Source organism: Monopterus albus, unplaced genomic scaffold, assembly GCF_001952655.1.
Source record: "Monopterus albus unplaced genomic scaffold, M_albus_1.0 scaffold523.1, whole genome shotgun sequence".
Classification (NCBI taxonomy): domain Eukaryota; kingdom Metazoa; phylum Chordata; class Actinopteri; order Synbranchiformes; family Synbranchidae; genus Monopterus; species Monopterus albus.
This window is the reverse complement of record NW_018128403.1, coordinates 9,929-24,095: the sequence shown is the minus strand read 5'-3', so window position 1 is coordinate 24,095 and position 14,167 is coordinate 9,929. Positions and strand designations below refer to the sequence as shown.

Here is a 14,167-nt window from a genome sequence, read left to right as displayed (position 1 = left end):
ATTTGACTATTTGTTCAGCCAGTTCTCCACTGGGCCTTCATGATGGCATCAGACATGGATACTAGGACATTTGTGATATGACTGTAAGTCTCTAGAATATGGGCTTCAAAGATATTTAAAACACAGTGTGTAGAGTCATCATTATCCAGTTGAACATGATGCCCCAGGTAAACAAGCTTAGTTGTGCTTTGAACCACAAACTGGATATTTTATGTCAGCGTGTGCACACAGTGAAGAGCACTTTTGTGTCACAGGTTGTCTTCCCTAAGGCACTGTCCCTCTTGGTCTCACTTTATGCAACTGCCTTCTTTCTCTCTTTCTATTTCTGTCTCTCTTTCTGCCACTCTCTCCACATCTCACTCCATCTCCCCACTCTCTCCTCAGTCCCCACCTAAAGGTGCCACCATCCCCTACCGTCCCAAGCCTGCCTCCACCCCTGTCATTTTTTCAGGTGGCCAGGTAAGAGCAGACCCACTGGGGGCATCCACAGCCAACCTCAGCCTCTTATTGCAGCACCAGCCACTGCCTGTTAGTGTCGCACCAGGTTTTACTCACTTTTCCGCCCTTCCTCACCCCAACCCTCACCTGCTCCCAAATAGCATGGAGCAATCACTGCTGACTAGACACCCTCCCACCCCCCCAACAACTTAGCTATTAATTACTGAGAACAGGAACATGATAAACTAAATGGAAATTCATGATATCTAAAGTAAACATAACGTTTAGCTGAATAGTTCCTTTCAGATGTCACAAAGTGCTTCATACAAAAAATTTAAAAGACAGACAACACAAATAGACATAATTTAAAACAATAAAAACAGAAATAAAAACAGAAAAAAGAAAGAATACACTAGAAGGCAAGTTGAGCTGCTGATATTCACAGTGTTCACAGATCTTAGAGACCTACTAGTGACATAAGGTTTCAGTAGATTTCAAATGTAGGCAGGTGCTCTAAAAGATCTAAAGGTCAAAAAGTTCATTCTGAATTTGATGGGGGGCCAGTGTCAAGAGATCAGGAACGGTGTTACCACACCCCTTTGAAGACCTGGTCAGGAGTTGAGTTGCTGCATGGAGGACCATTTGTAAACCATGCAGGAATATTCTGCTGAGATGGGTTAAGAAGTAGTTAGAATAATCTAGACAAGAAAAAATAAAAGCACAAACATCACATGAACAAAAACAAGGACAAATCAAACATATTACACTCTGGTTCAGAGTCAGTACCTGGTCAAAAGTGACATTTCTGACTTAGGATTTAACAGAGGAGAGAAAGAGCCATTAATCTTTAGCACCTCTGGGACAAGATCAGCAGGGGTACAAATAAGGCCCTCTGTTTTAGCATTAGTATGACACTAGACTTAGAAGTGTGGTTTTAATGGAGTATAATCTGAATAAACTGAAATGTATCAACAATGCTATTGTCAAATAAAGCACATGTGAGCTTCTTTGTGCCAATAAGATGTTGGCTAATAAAAGCTGCTTAGAGATTGGAGTACAGTTTGGGGGCAGAAGACTGAAGACTGATACTAGATATACAGTTCTTTACCTGATTTTAGATTTTTGTGAAATGCAGTACAATATCTCATTTTCAGTGCCTATCATTAGTTTTTTGCTTTACATGTGCTAGGTTTAGCTCAATTCTGACCTCTGTAACCCCTGTAAGCCACACATCCTCTGGGTAAAGTCACATTATTCCTCTCAGGGCCACTCCTCTGGCTTCCGCCACACCCTTCCTGGCACCTCCCCACTGTCTGAATTGTCCTTTATTGATTTAGTTCAACTGGATCTGATTGATGAATAGTATGAGAACATGATAGGGAGTCTACTGCATTGCTGTTTTGTAATATGGCAAAAACTATAGCACTGTAGCTTCTGTATTAACCAAATTTTGTTACAGAATCAGCAGTTTTAACATGTCAGAAACAGATTTTATGCAGTCACACAACATTTTTGTGCTCCTGTTCTGATGATATAACGAGATAACAATAAGCCCCTCTCCTCATGTTTGCAGGCTTATACCATTCAAGGACAGTACGCCATCCCTCATCCAGATGTGAGTGTTAAATCCACGAGGCAGTCCACACTGCACTCTCCAAAATTCTGTCTGGCTGCATCCAGATTTATCTCTTATTTCTCTCTTTCAGTCACAGGCTCTTCTTATGTTCTTTCCACCCTTATTAATATTAACTGTTAATATTAATACAGCTTTTTCTGGCATGTAATTCCTATATCATCAAACTTTTCTGACTCATGCTTCCCTGGTTTAACTTTAAACCTCATGGGACTTGGCCTGGTGGCTGGTAGTTTCCTTTTATTTCATTTTATTTAGTTATCTTTTAAAATTTAGTTTTAGAATAATTTGGAATATGTTTATGGATCACACCCATATATCCCAAACCACCCAATCTGGCCAAATGAGCAACTGACCATACACTAAAACCCCTACTACAAAAAGTGATTGTCCAATTATAGCTTAGCAAGATCTGTGCCTATTAAGAAAGATAGTTGGCAATGAAAGAGTTTTAAGTGTGGTGTCTTCTTTTGCCAGCCTTTCTAAAACTAAAACACAAGAGCATAAATGTAAAGTGTTCAGCCAAAAAGGGTTGTAATAGAATGAACAGTCAGACTTATAATACTGGGTCTAACTAGTGCTACACTGCAGTACAAGAACACTGCTGTTTTTTCCCCATGTCTTCCACATGGATCATGAATTGGAGAGGATGTTTAGCACATGTAACTTTAGCCCCTGTTTTTTAGCACAACATATGTGTAGCTATCAAGTGCACATTTACAGCAGTATGTGACTTATAATATATCTTTGTGGAAATACATTTCAAATCATATCTTAAAGTTGAATGCTGCCATCAAAGGCTCCTGTGACTGAAGGAGCAGCCTGGCAGCAGTGCAGAGACATTTCCTCCCTTTCCTAGTCAAAGAAGGCCAAAGTCAGGGGAGACCTTACAGCTGTCAATCAATATGGGAACACACTTCTGGTTTGCTATTACTCTCACACTGAGGCTCCATGCTGGAGATTGTTACTCACAGGCCAGCAAACTCCCAGTTCCCAGTCTCAGACCAAGTCCTTTATGAGTTTCTTCTCTTTTTTTCTCTTTCTCTCTCTCTTGGTCTTCACCATTCACCTGTTTGTGTTGTTACTTCTCCTCAGATCCTCTCTTTACTCATGTAGCATTTCAGACAGACCTGTATGTGTGTGTGTGTGCGAGAGTGTGCTTTTAACACTGACCTCATAGGTCTCCTGTCCTCCTCCTCCCCCCCTCAGCAGTTGAGCAAGCTCCACCAGTTGGCTATGCAGCAAACCCCCTTTACCCCTCTCGGACAGACCACCCCTGCCTTCCCCGGTACGTACCCACCTACACAATGACCCTTTTTACCAAAGCTCCTTTTTACCTGTAGAGATAAACACATTCTCTTCCTCCTATCTTCTCTTTCTCTTCTTTTCCACTCTGTCCTTCCTCTTTTTTCTACTGGTTGTTTTCCTCCCATTGGTTTCTGTGGTGCACTGCTATTGACATGGCATGCTGGTGGTCTGCTCTTGTTGATGTTGAGGTTTATTTATTCTTTGAGTTTCCCTTAGCATCACTTATTTAACTGTGCAATTGCCACAGATGTTTTTTGTTAGTTTGTTTTTAAATTTAGAAAGTAGAATTTAAATAGTCAAGTGAAAGGTATTTTATGCATGTATGTAGGCTCTGCTCAGGGCTGAACCAGACCTTCCAGTGGTGCAGTAACCAGTCAAGGGAGAGGGAATGGAACAACTTCAGGACTACAGTTCATCGATGCAATTCACTCCCTCAATGTGTCAAACTCTATTTTCTGTCCTCTTTCATTCCTCCCCTCTTTCTGTCTGCTCTGTCCAGCAGCAGGTCTGGATGCCAGTAACCAGGCCAGTACTCATGAACTCACCATTCCCAATGATGTGAGTACATTTGTCATAATGTGCAAAATATCCACTTGTGTCTATGACAATTTTTTTTATATAAGTTCCATTTTCCCTGACAGAAATTAATTCTAAACAAGACTATAATTTATAATGCGAGATCTGTCATTCAAAAACTGACAGGGCATCCATTTTTAAACTACAACCAGCTCCATTAACTTCAGTACCACCAAGTACTTAAAAGCAATATTGTAGACACTACTGCAGAATTATTGTCACACTTACTATTCAGAATGTCGTGCTAATTTCTAATGATTTAAAACTAAAATATGGCTGAGAGTTAATATTGTCACAGGAAACTTTTCAGAAAACACAAAATATACTGTGACATTGTGATCTTACTTATTCACTCCCACTTGAATATTAACATCCATTTTCAGAGGAATCAGACAGATGAATTCTTAATCGACTGATAAATTATGAAGTACATTGGCAAATCTGCTCCAAAACATGAAATTATGCGTATGGAGGCACAGCACTTATCAGGATCTAACTCCTATCAAAGAACAAATTCACAAATGTTACTGGAACACAGTGTCAGAAACTATAGATTATTATCTTATAACGTGGCTACTTGTTCAAACTTCCAGTGATACAATGTGACAGCAGTTCAGCTGCAACTACTGAGATCCCCGTTTGCACAGCAGCGATATAGTACAGCCAAAGGCAGTTGGCTTTGTAAAGTCAGTGTCCTTAATGGAAAAGACTTGTTGGATCCAAGTAAAAAGAATTAAGGTTATACTTTAGTTGAAAAGCTGACAGTGAGTGGCCAGTGTTCACATGCATCATAGAGAATCTATGTCCAGTCACATATAAAATAGAGTCAGATCAAAACATATATCTACGTCTCTTTCATGCTCTGGCCATCCTAAGTCCCGCCCCAATTTTCTTCCCAGCTAATAGGCTGTATAATCGGACGCCAGGGAACCAAAATCAACGAGATCCGTCAGATGTCTGGGGCGCAGATCAAAATTGCTAACGCCATGGAAGGGTCATCGGAGCGCCAGATCACCATCACAGGGACCCCTGCCAACATCAGCCTGGCTCAGTACCTCATCAATGCAAGGTCAGAGCTCACTGGCTGTTAACTCTAGTGTGAAGTGACCAAATGGAGCAAACTCCCCCTGCCAGCACCTCCATCATGTTTGTTTCATCAGTAGCAAACAATGCAAATAAGAAGTTTATCACACAACTCCTGGTAAAACCACAACTTATCATTTTTACACATGAGTTTTAGTACATTTTCCCAAATGTCAGACTATTCTTTTAACCATCATTTATTTCACATCACAATGATCTCTTCCTAACTATGACTATACTGTAATTGCCATACACAGACATTAGTTTATCAGTTAATTTAAAACTGTTATTACAGAATAACAACCTAAAAATAACAGAAACTCTTTCAGGTTTAATCCATGTATGGCAAAAATGTGTGGCTTATAAAGACATCTGGGAAAATAAAAAAAAACATTGCCTACTTTCCATTATACTCTGATAGGTTCAGAGATGTGGCAGCCATGTGGAACGATCCATCTTCTATGACCACATCCTGAGATTCCTGACTGGCTGCTCCATTTGGCCCTCTCCAATGACTGACTCTCGTGAACAACGATGATGATGCCCTTCGGACTCTGGCTCTGGCTCTCTGAAAACTCTGACCACACTCCTGCCCTGGAACAGAGATGTTTCAGAGAGGACTGGGCATCATTTTATTTCAGAGAACCAAATTATACAAATTTAGAAAACAAAAGAAAAAAATTCTCTGCTGATTAGGTTGTTTTTAGAGCATGTTGAATGTTTATTAAGACCAGCTTGTGTTACTCTTTTCTCTCTATTGCTTTCTCTGTGTGTCAGTGCTGCGTCATAGAACATTTAAAAGAAGTACAAATAAAAGATTGAACATTTTTGTAGAACGTATTTGGTAGAGTGTGTGGTGGGATCTAGCCAAATGATCAAATTTTGATAGTATATTTTGAAAAAAAAAAAAGAAAAACACAACTGCACTGTTCTGCTTTCATCCTAATTTGCATCTTTGTCTATGTACAAATCCAAGCTACACCTGACTCTTTGCTGCGTCACATAACCCCTATTAAGCCAGTGATATCACTCCTACAGCCTCCTTTCTCATGGTAATTTCCTTTTAATTATATTATTGCTTATCTTACATGTTTTCAGTGTTGTATATTTTAGTAAGCCTGTTCAGTGTTCACATACTATCAAATGTTCTTATATCTTTGTGCTCATGTTCTTTTCCACAAACCTTTTCAAAATTTTTGGCTGTTCACATCTAGTCCTACTCCCTGCCCAAGTGAAAAACTTTCCATCACAGCCTCCTCCTATCAAGACCAATTATTAGTATATTGATGCATGAATGGGAATTAGTGAGAAAGCAGTGGCTAAAACATTAACTGACATTTTAAATGATTGTTTTCTAGCATTCTTATTACACTGTATTTATTTAGTACAAGGACTATTGTGACTTAGCACATTAGTCACTTATGCAATAGACAATTCAACACTTTACACTGGCCTGCCTCTGACGGGGAGGAATTAGTTGGACTTAAAAGCCAAGTGTTGCGTCCAAACCTTTTGACTTCCTTCCCTTGTTTTTGAATATATTCATCAGGCAGCTGGAACGAGATTTCTAGGTTCATGGAGAAGCTTTTGAGAAAACAGAAAACAAGGGGTTGAAGCCAAATTTTTATGGCAAAGTGGCCTAAACATTTGAGCAAAGCCAAATGGTATTCTTAGGGCCAAGGAATGTTTAGGGGTTCATTGTGGGGAACCCACAGGGCCTGGGCGGGCATGACCACTCAGTCTCTTTTTCACGATTGTTCATCTTGTCACATTCATTTTGTTGTCACATGGTCAGTTTGTTGCTTTAGGTTTGGATGGCTTTTTATTGACACAGCTATGTCAACAGCTTAATAGTTTTTATTTTAAAAAGGACAGGTTGGATGACAATTCTTAGCTTTGCTGGTTTTCATTAAAATCAGCATGTATTTATTTATAGTGTGGTGAAGCATGTGTGGCTTTTTGTCAGTAATGGAACTTAATCTAAGTTAGTTTTGTTGTGCTGTATTTAATTTGAGAAGGAAGTGTGGATGATATTTGGCATGATTCAATATTTCAACCATCCCTTGTTTATTCAACTCATGAGAATGCATTAATTATTATTGGACTTTCCAAGCTTCAGCTGAGCTCAGTTCAGTGTTGATGAAAACAAACAGCTGTTGAATGTTATTTTCAAATCACATTATCTACTGTCCAACAAAGCAACATTCTGCAGCTTCAGTGGTTCAGTTTCTTCATACAACCTGCTACTTTTGTTTTAAATCCAGTAGCCTACGTCTTCCTTAAAGAAAATATTTTGACATTTTGGAAAATATGCACATTCACTTTCTTGCCAAGAGTTAGATGACAGGGCTGACACCACTCTTAAATCTGCATGCCAAACATGGCCAGCAGTTGGTTAACTTAGCTTAGGGTGAGGCACCTACTGTATAGTAACCTAGATCAAGCTTACTAAATAACATGCTATATCTGTTTGCTTGCTTTTTTGTTTTGTTTTGTTTGTTTTTTATTTAATATGAAGAGTCAGGCTATCAGTTTCCCTCGTGTTTCCAGTATTTATGCCGAGCTAAACTAGGATAGCCATCTTCCAGCTGTAGCTTCATATATATCAGGGCTCTCTCTCTGCAAGAAAGTGAATGAAGATTTTGAAATTACTTAAAATGTAATGAAATTAGTCAAATCCTCAAAGTCTATTTCTTGCCCTGCAACCAGTGGAAACTCCATGAAGTTACTGATCTCAACCAATAAATAGTCTGGCACAAAACAGCCTGTAAATATGGTCATTTTTTAACACCGTTTTTTTGTCATATCTATACAAATTGAACAAACAGCACACAACATGCTAATCAGCTGGTAGGTGGATTCTTTTTTCATCTCTGGATGTGTCCTTTCTCCTGTTTCAGTCATTATGCTAAGCTAAGGAAGCCAGCTTCTGGCAGTTTCATGTAAATGGACCAAATGCTGTATCAATATACTGAGCAATGCATAGTCAGTAATTATTCTGCAATAATTCTTACATTTTATTGTGAACTCAAGTAATAGTGCTAGTGCTGACATTTTGGAGTTTCCTTTTAATTTGAGTTGCCATAGCTTGTACTACAGTGGGAATGTTAAATGAAATTTTGTTTTTTGGCAAGCGTTTTAAAACAGTTAACTGAAACCTAAGATGGTGTTTCTGAATTACCCAGCAAAGAACATCATCAAGGGTATTTTGGCTTTTACACAACAGGTATTAGTACATGTTGGCTTCAAATGTGGATAATCAAGGACTGCTAATGGTTACTAGCACAGTGCATTTGACAAAACAGATCTTGTGTAATTTGAATGAGCAAGCAGGAATATTGAGCAATGTGATTTCAAAAATATAACTATTCACGTGTTATTTGGTGTTTGAATACTGTATTTACATTTGTGTATATGCCTGAGTATACTACAACTTTGAAACAAACTGCAACTAATGCAATAATAGGGTGCAATGTGCAATTATTTCTCTATTGCATAGATGCAGGAGAGCTGTGTAGTTTGTTGTTGAATTTTATCCACTGTCAATGTGGCAGCAACAGTGTGAAAACTGCAGGACATTTTTGTTTTTCAGCTTTTATTTGTGTGTATTGCAGTTTGGGGGGAAAATAATAGAACTCTATTTTCAATTGATTTATTTGCTATGTGCAAATCTATATTAGTTGTGAGTAATGACAAGTTTTACTTTTAAAGTGCTGGAAAGTATAAAAACAAATAAAGTCTCATTTCTTCTTTCTGTGACTTATTCTTTGGTTTTTCTTTGCTGATTCTTGCAGAAAATGACTGACATCAGATCATTTCCACACTGTCTCAGTGCCCCTCAAAGTCCCCCTGGGAAATTTTGATAGCTACTGAATACAGCAAACTGTTATTATTATTATTTTTAAAGATTGCTGTCTTATAGGAGTTTTGTGGAAGTCTGCAAAAAAAAGGATAATTTTTATAATTATCACCATTAAATCAGATATATTTTTTTTATTTGCTTTAATTAGAAAATGACTGAAAGATTTTATTCTAAGAATAGGTTTGTCTTTTTGTGCTTGTATTTTAGACAGATAATTCAAAAATAATTATCTCATGTGACGGTTCCCTGGGAAAAAAATTTCATCAATCATGATAATGACACTTCAAACCAACATACTGGTAATTTATAACCTATTAAATTTCCACAGTCACAAACAAGATACAGGAAGAGCAGTTGTAGCTTTATAATCAGATGACAACAAACAGGAAAATACAAAGATTTCCTACCAACCTGCCCTTGTAGTGAAAGACTGAGTCACTTCAACATCTTGAAATGAGCTGCCTCCGACTCCGAAAAAGGTTTTGCATGACTGGATATTGAACATCCAGGCTCCCAGACAAGTGATGCAGCTCTTTTTTTTCTCTTTCAGAGCACCTATTGTGCACCTTTATACTGTAGAAAATTTGCTTGGAGTGTGCAGAAGAAAAACAGATAAATCCCAACATACAAACAAAGGGATTTACTTCAATTTCCTCCCTGAGGACTCTCATTTTTCAGTCAGGTTATGGCTAAGTATTACAATACCAATGAGCCTTAGCTGCTGTTCAGATGTAACAGAAGTCAATCATTAACCTGTTTCTCCATATCTGCTGCATGCAAGCCTTGTATTTGCAACATGAAATTATTTTTTCTCTATCTCTGATTGACACATTTCACTAATAAAAGAAAAGCCAAATGCATAACTGAATAAACTGCAAATCTTGTACCTCTGACATTTTATTTTTAAAGATTTGCAGCTTAATGAAGCTAATCATCCTTTGTACCAAGGTTAATATTTATTCAAACCGTAGAACTGCACCAGCTGTGCATAACCTAATAATGTCTATGCAGAAAATAAACTAAACGACATTCTAGAGACCTGGCTCCCCAGAGAAGTCCATCTTCTTAGTTTTACTAGGGCTAGTTAATCACATAATAAAAATGTGACCCATCCAGTGTCAGGTTTGCCCGGCTGCACCTTCCTCTCTTCCTTTTCCTCACTCTAGTTTTGCTTCCCTGATTACACTATCTAACACACCTGCCCACTTCCCTTGATTATCACCAGCTGCACCTTATCACTCTCCTCCCTACTTATACCCTGCTCACTCCCCTGCCAGTTCAATCTCTGTCTCCAGGCCCCTTTGATTGTTGTTTTTGTTTCTTGTGCGTCTTACACCAGTCATAGTTCTCTCTTTTTGTTAAGTATTACCTTCTTTTGTTTTGTCCCGCTGCTTCCTTCCCCCTCTCTACAGACCGCTTCTCTGGACCCTGGATCTACTCAGCTCTCCCAGCCACCGCCATACAGGTTGATGCACAGTCTCCTTTAACTGTTTGTTCCATACTCCTGTCTCCGCGGTCATCTTCACCTCAACCCCGACCTATCCAGGAGTGACCCCAGCGTCCGCAGCCCGGTCTGTCATTATTCACCACTCCATAGACTGCATATTGTTTTCTCCTACCGCTGATCGACACCCGGTTACCACTAACTACCTCTCCCCTTCTCATTGCACTGTTTCACTTGTAAATAAATATCACTGCTTGCACCGAAGCCAGCTAGCTGGGTCCGTCCTTTTTTCACTTGCTCAATCTCTGTGTTAGAGCATTCATAACATCCAGCTCCATTGTCTGCCCCTGTGTTGGCTTGGCATGAAAGCTGCAGTGGGTCCATGCTATGGCACAGCATTGCTGTAACCTACTTATAGCATAGGCAACTTTAATGCAAAAGAATGATTGCAAAGACATTAAGGAGACAGCATGTAAATCTAAAGGTTGCTCTAAGTGTCATTAAGTAGGGAGTGTGAGGAATTGTCTGCCAGTAGATATCCTGGCTTTCTTCTATGCCCACTCAGAGAACATGGGGTCACGGTGCTGCTGTGTCCTTAATTATGAGTGAAAGCAATTGCATGAAGAGTGTGCAAATCCAATGTCAAGAAGTGTCTGCAGTGGGAAAGCATTAATAAATGTACTGAGTGTGGCTTTGGAGAGGTCAATATATACTGTAGGGCAGGACTGTGCTGCTTTCACAGCACAGTGACAAACCTGACTCAGGGTGCAGATGAGGCAGAATATCAAACTTGCATCTTGATTCAGAAAAACAATTTAAATGAATATTTTTCATGATAAATATGTCTCAGAAATAATGTTATGACAGAGTCACTCATGTAAGCTGACAAAACATCTCCTAAACTGGCTCAGCTCCATATCACTGTAAACATGGGAGGATTAATGTATTTTAAATTGGTTATGAGGCAGGAATTTTGCAAGAGGGCAATGCCTTGGCAGGTTTCATGTAGTCTAAACAGAAGAGAATGTGAAGTAAATATGCAAGTAAAAACAAAGTGCTGGGTTGTTTTGACATTTATGACTGAGCCTTATGATTGTGGCTGGTCCCACAAAACAAACTCATGCAGGCTAAAATGCTTCAGTCAACAAAAGCAGTGATTCTGCCCTTCAGCAAAACTGTCAGGACTGAACTCTGCACATGGCTGCCATTTATTCACACAGATGCTTTGCTAAAGTGCTGCCTGCATTCAGGTGGTCTTTGCGTTACAGAGCTAGAACCACCTTCAAAGGTCTTTTGTCACCATGGATGTGATAGGCTCCATACTGAAGTCCTCCATCGGGGGCAGGATAAGTGGAACCAGTGTTTGTGATTAACCTCAGTTATTTTCAGTGTTACCTATTCAATTACATTTGTGTTTCCCCAAAGGTCAAAATGAAATCTTTAAATATCTTGTTTTGTCTAACAGTGCAAAACAAAATATTCAATTTATTGATAGAGTAAAATCAGTAAATATTAATTTTGGGAAAGATAAGCTGTTAATTTTTTTGATTATTATTTGCCTGTCATGAAAATATTAAATGATTAATTATTTCACTCAAGTGTTTTTATGTCCCTTATTCCCTAAATAAGTTTACAGTTAGTTTCCTATTATCCCATACAGTAATATTCTTAGAAGTGCTTATGATGTCTCTGATACTGTCTTTTGCACTTCCATTAATATGTTCAAACTGTGAAGTTTTTCTGAGACATTTTGCTTGTCACTATTATTATTCTATGACTCTTGGTCTGAACAACTTCCTTGACATTCACCAGCTTGATCAAAAACTGTTCCCTGCCTTTCTGTTGTTCTTCCAGCTAATGCTAATCTTGTACTCATTTTAATATGCATTCTGTCACTGCTCTCACACACATCATTGTTAATCTCAGACAACAGACAAGTCTTTTATATAACAACAAATCACTGTCTCAAAGTTCATCTGCTGTATACTGATGAGCACCTTGTTTAAAACTGAGTTTAAAGTACACTCACATATTTGATTTAAGAAACAGAAGGTTCAAATATAATTTTCTCTTATCATAATAGAGAAATAGATAGCTGTAAGAGAAAGGGAAAAAAGGAAAACAGCTCTTCACATGTTTTGTGGTGAATATAGACTATGGGTTAAAACATATAGGCAAAATGATTATATAGCAAAATTTATGCAGTAATACTTCAATCTTGCCAGTAGTGACAGTGGACAAAAGTAGGTATTAAGTGGTACATTCTCTACGTTATCTAAGCAGTGTGTTAATTCTCTTAGATCTTTAATTGAGGTTGTAGTGCATTTTAAACTGAAGTTCCAAATTCACATGCGCTGTTGTTGGATGTTCCACCTGAGGTCAAGTGGTTTAATATGACTGACTTATGTTCTGCATCTTTCAGAGTGTCGCTGTTTTCATGTGTTTAATAATACCTGAGGAAATTGGCAGGTAAGATCTCATGTACTGTCCTCCAGTGCATTGAGGAAATGATGTACTGGACTATGAGACGTGTTACCAGGACTTCATGACTCTCTGAGTGTTTGCTTCATGATTCCTAAACAATGTTAGCTGAATAGGGACAAAGTTTCACTGTAGAAATTACTGTATTGTAAGGAACAGGTGAAATATATGGACAGCTGGTCAGAGGAGGGACAAGTGGTGTCCTCTTACAGTTAAAGACAGTAAAGTAGCTGGGGCTCCTGCATCGACCAAGGTAAGAAAATATATATTGTGGAGTTGAACATGAATTGTTGAATTAATCATTGTTACAGTACACGTTGGACTTCACTCTCCCAGACTATGTGAAATTATCTTTAAAAGACAATTTACCTGAAATAATTGAAATGTGGCTTCTCACTAGCATTTATGTTTATTGTGCTCTTCCATGTTTGGGATGCTGATCATTTGAGGATCATGGTTATATGATGTTTTAATTACATTCTAATTGATTTAGTTTTTGTCTTCTCTCTTTAGGCGTGGTTCAGCTTAATGTGACACCACAGATTCCAGATCTTTTTCTTTACAGAAGTGTGAAGGTCACATGTCATTTTTACTAGGCTCTCAAAGTCCTGATATCAAACTCTTTAACTCAGTAACAATAAACTTAATGTACCGATATATGAACTAAAGAAACCTAGTGAATGGTTGAGAAACAGGAAGCAGAGAAGCTTCAGCTTTTGGAAACAGCTGATTGGTTATCAAAAAGATTGTAGATTAGTTTTTATCAATTGCATAATTGGTTAATTAATTGATTGTTTTGTTTGGTGTTCTGGACAAAGCCGGACTGAAAGACAGCACAGAGGCACTAATCATGGCAGCACAAGAACAAGCTCTAAATACAAGATCAATAGAGACAGAGGTCTACCATACCAGACAGGACCCCAGGTGCATGCTGTGCAAAGATGCCCCTGAGACAATCCAGCACATAACAGTGGGATGCAAGATGCTAGCAGGCAGGTCATACGTGGAATGCCATAACCAAGTGGTGGCATAGTGTACAGAAACATCTGTGCCGAGTAGGCTGGAAGCCCCAAAGTCAAAATGGGATACACCTCCAAAGGTCCAAGCTAAGATCCTGTGGGACTTCCAGATACAAACTAAAAAACTGGTAATGACCAACCAACCGGACACAGTAGTGGTGGACAAACAGAAGAAGATAGACAGATGAAGATGATAGATGTAGCAATCCCAAGCGATAGCAACATCAGGAAGAAGGAACACGAGAAGCTCGAGAAATACCAAGGGCTGAAAGAAGAGCTAGAAAAGATGTGGAAGGTGAAGGCACAAGTGGTCCCCGTGGTAA

The 14,167-nt window shown here is 38.7% G+C and overlaps 1 protein-coding gene and 1 long non-coding RNA gene across 3 annotated transcripts in view; one reads left to right on the top strand and one right to left on the bottom strand.

Annotated features, from left to right (window-relative positions):
• The window catches only part of LOC109952962 (poly(rC)-binding protein 3), an 8,111-nt gene extending 2,597 nt beyond the window's left edge, over window positions 1-5,514 (top strand). Inside the window, exons 7-12 of one of the 2 annotated variants that reach the window (XM_020588288.1) lie at window positions 385-459; window positions 2,012-2,053; window positions 3,281-3,359; window positions 3,885-3,937; window positions 4,855-5,024; window positions 5,460-5,514. In XM_020588288.1, coding sequence (XP_020443944.1) covers window positions 385-459; window positions 2,012-2,053; window positions 3,281-3,359; window positions 3,885-3,937; window positions 4,855-5,024; window positions 5,460-5,514 — 474 coding nt within the window. Of the gene's footprint in view, window positions 1-384; window positions 529-2,011; window positions 2,054-3,280; window positions 3,360-3,884; window positions 3,938-4,854; window positions 5,025-5,459 lie in introns of both variants that reach the window. The other variant, XM_020588287.1, reaches the window with a different exon arrangement.
• The window catches only part of LOC109952963 (uncharacterized), a 10,406-nt gene extending 862 nt beyond the window's left edge, over window positions 1-9,544 (bottom strand). The window contains exons 1-2 of the long non-coding RNA XR_002273835.1: window positions 9,312-9,544; window positions 5,440-5,632 (exon numbers count right to left, since the gene is read on the bottom strand). This is a non-coding gene — a long non-coding RNA (uncharacterized LOC109952963). The remainder of the gene's footprint in view (window positions 1-5,439; window positions 5,633-9,311) is intronic.
• Window positions 9,545-14,167: the final 4,623 nt, after the last annotated feature.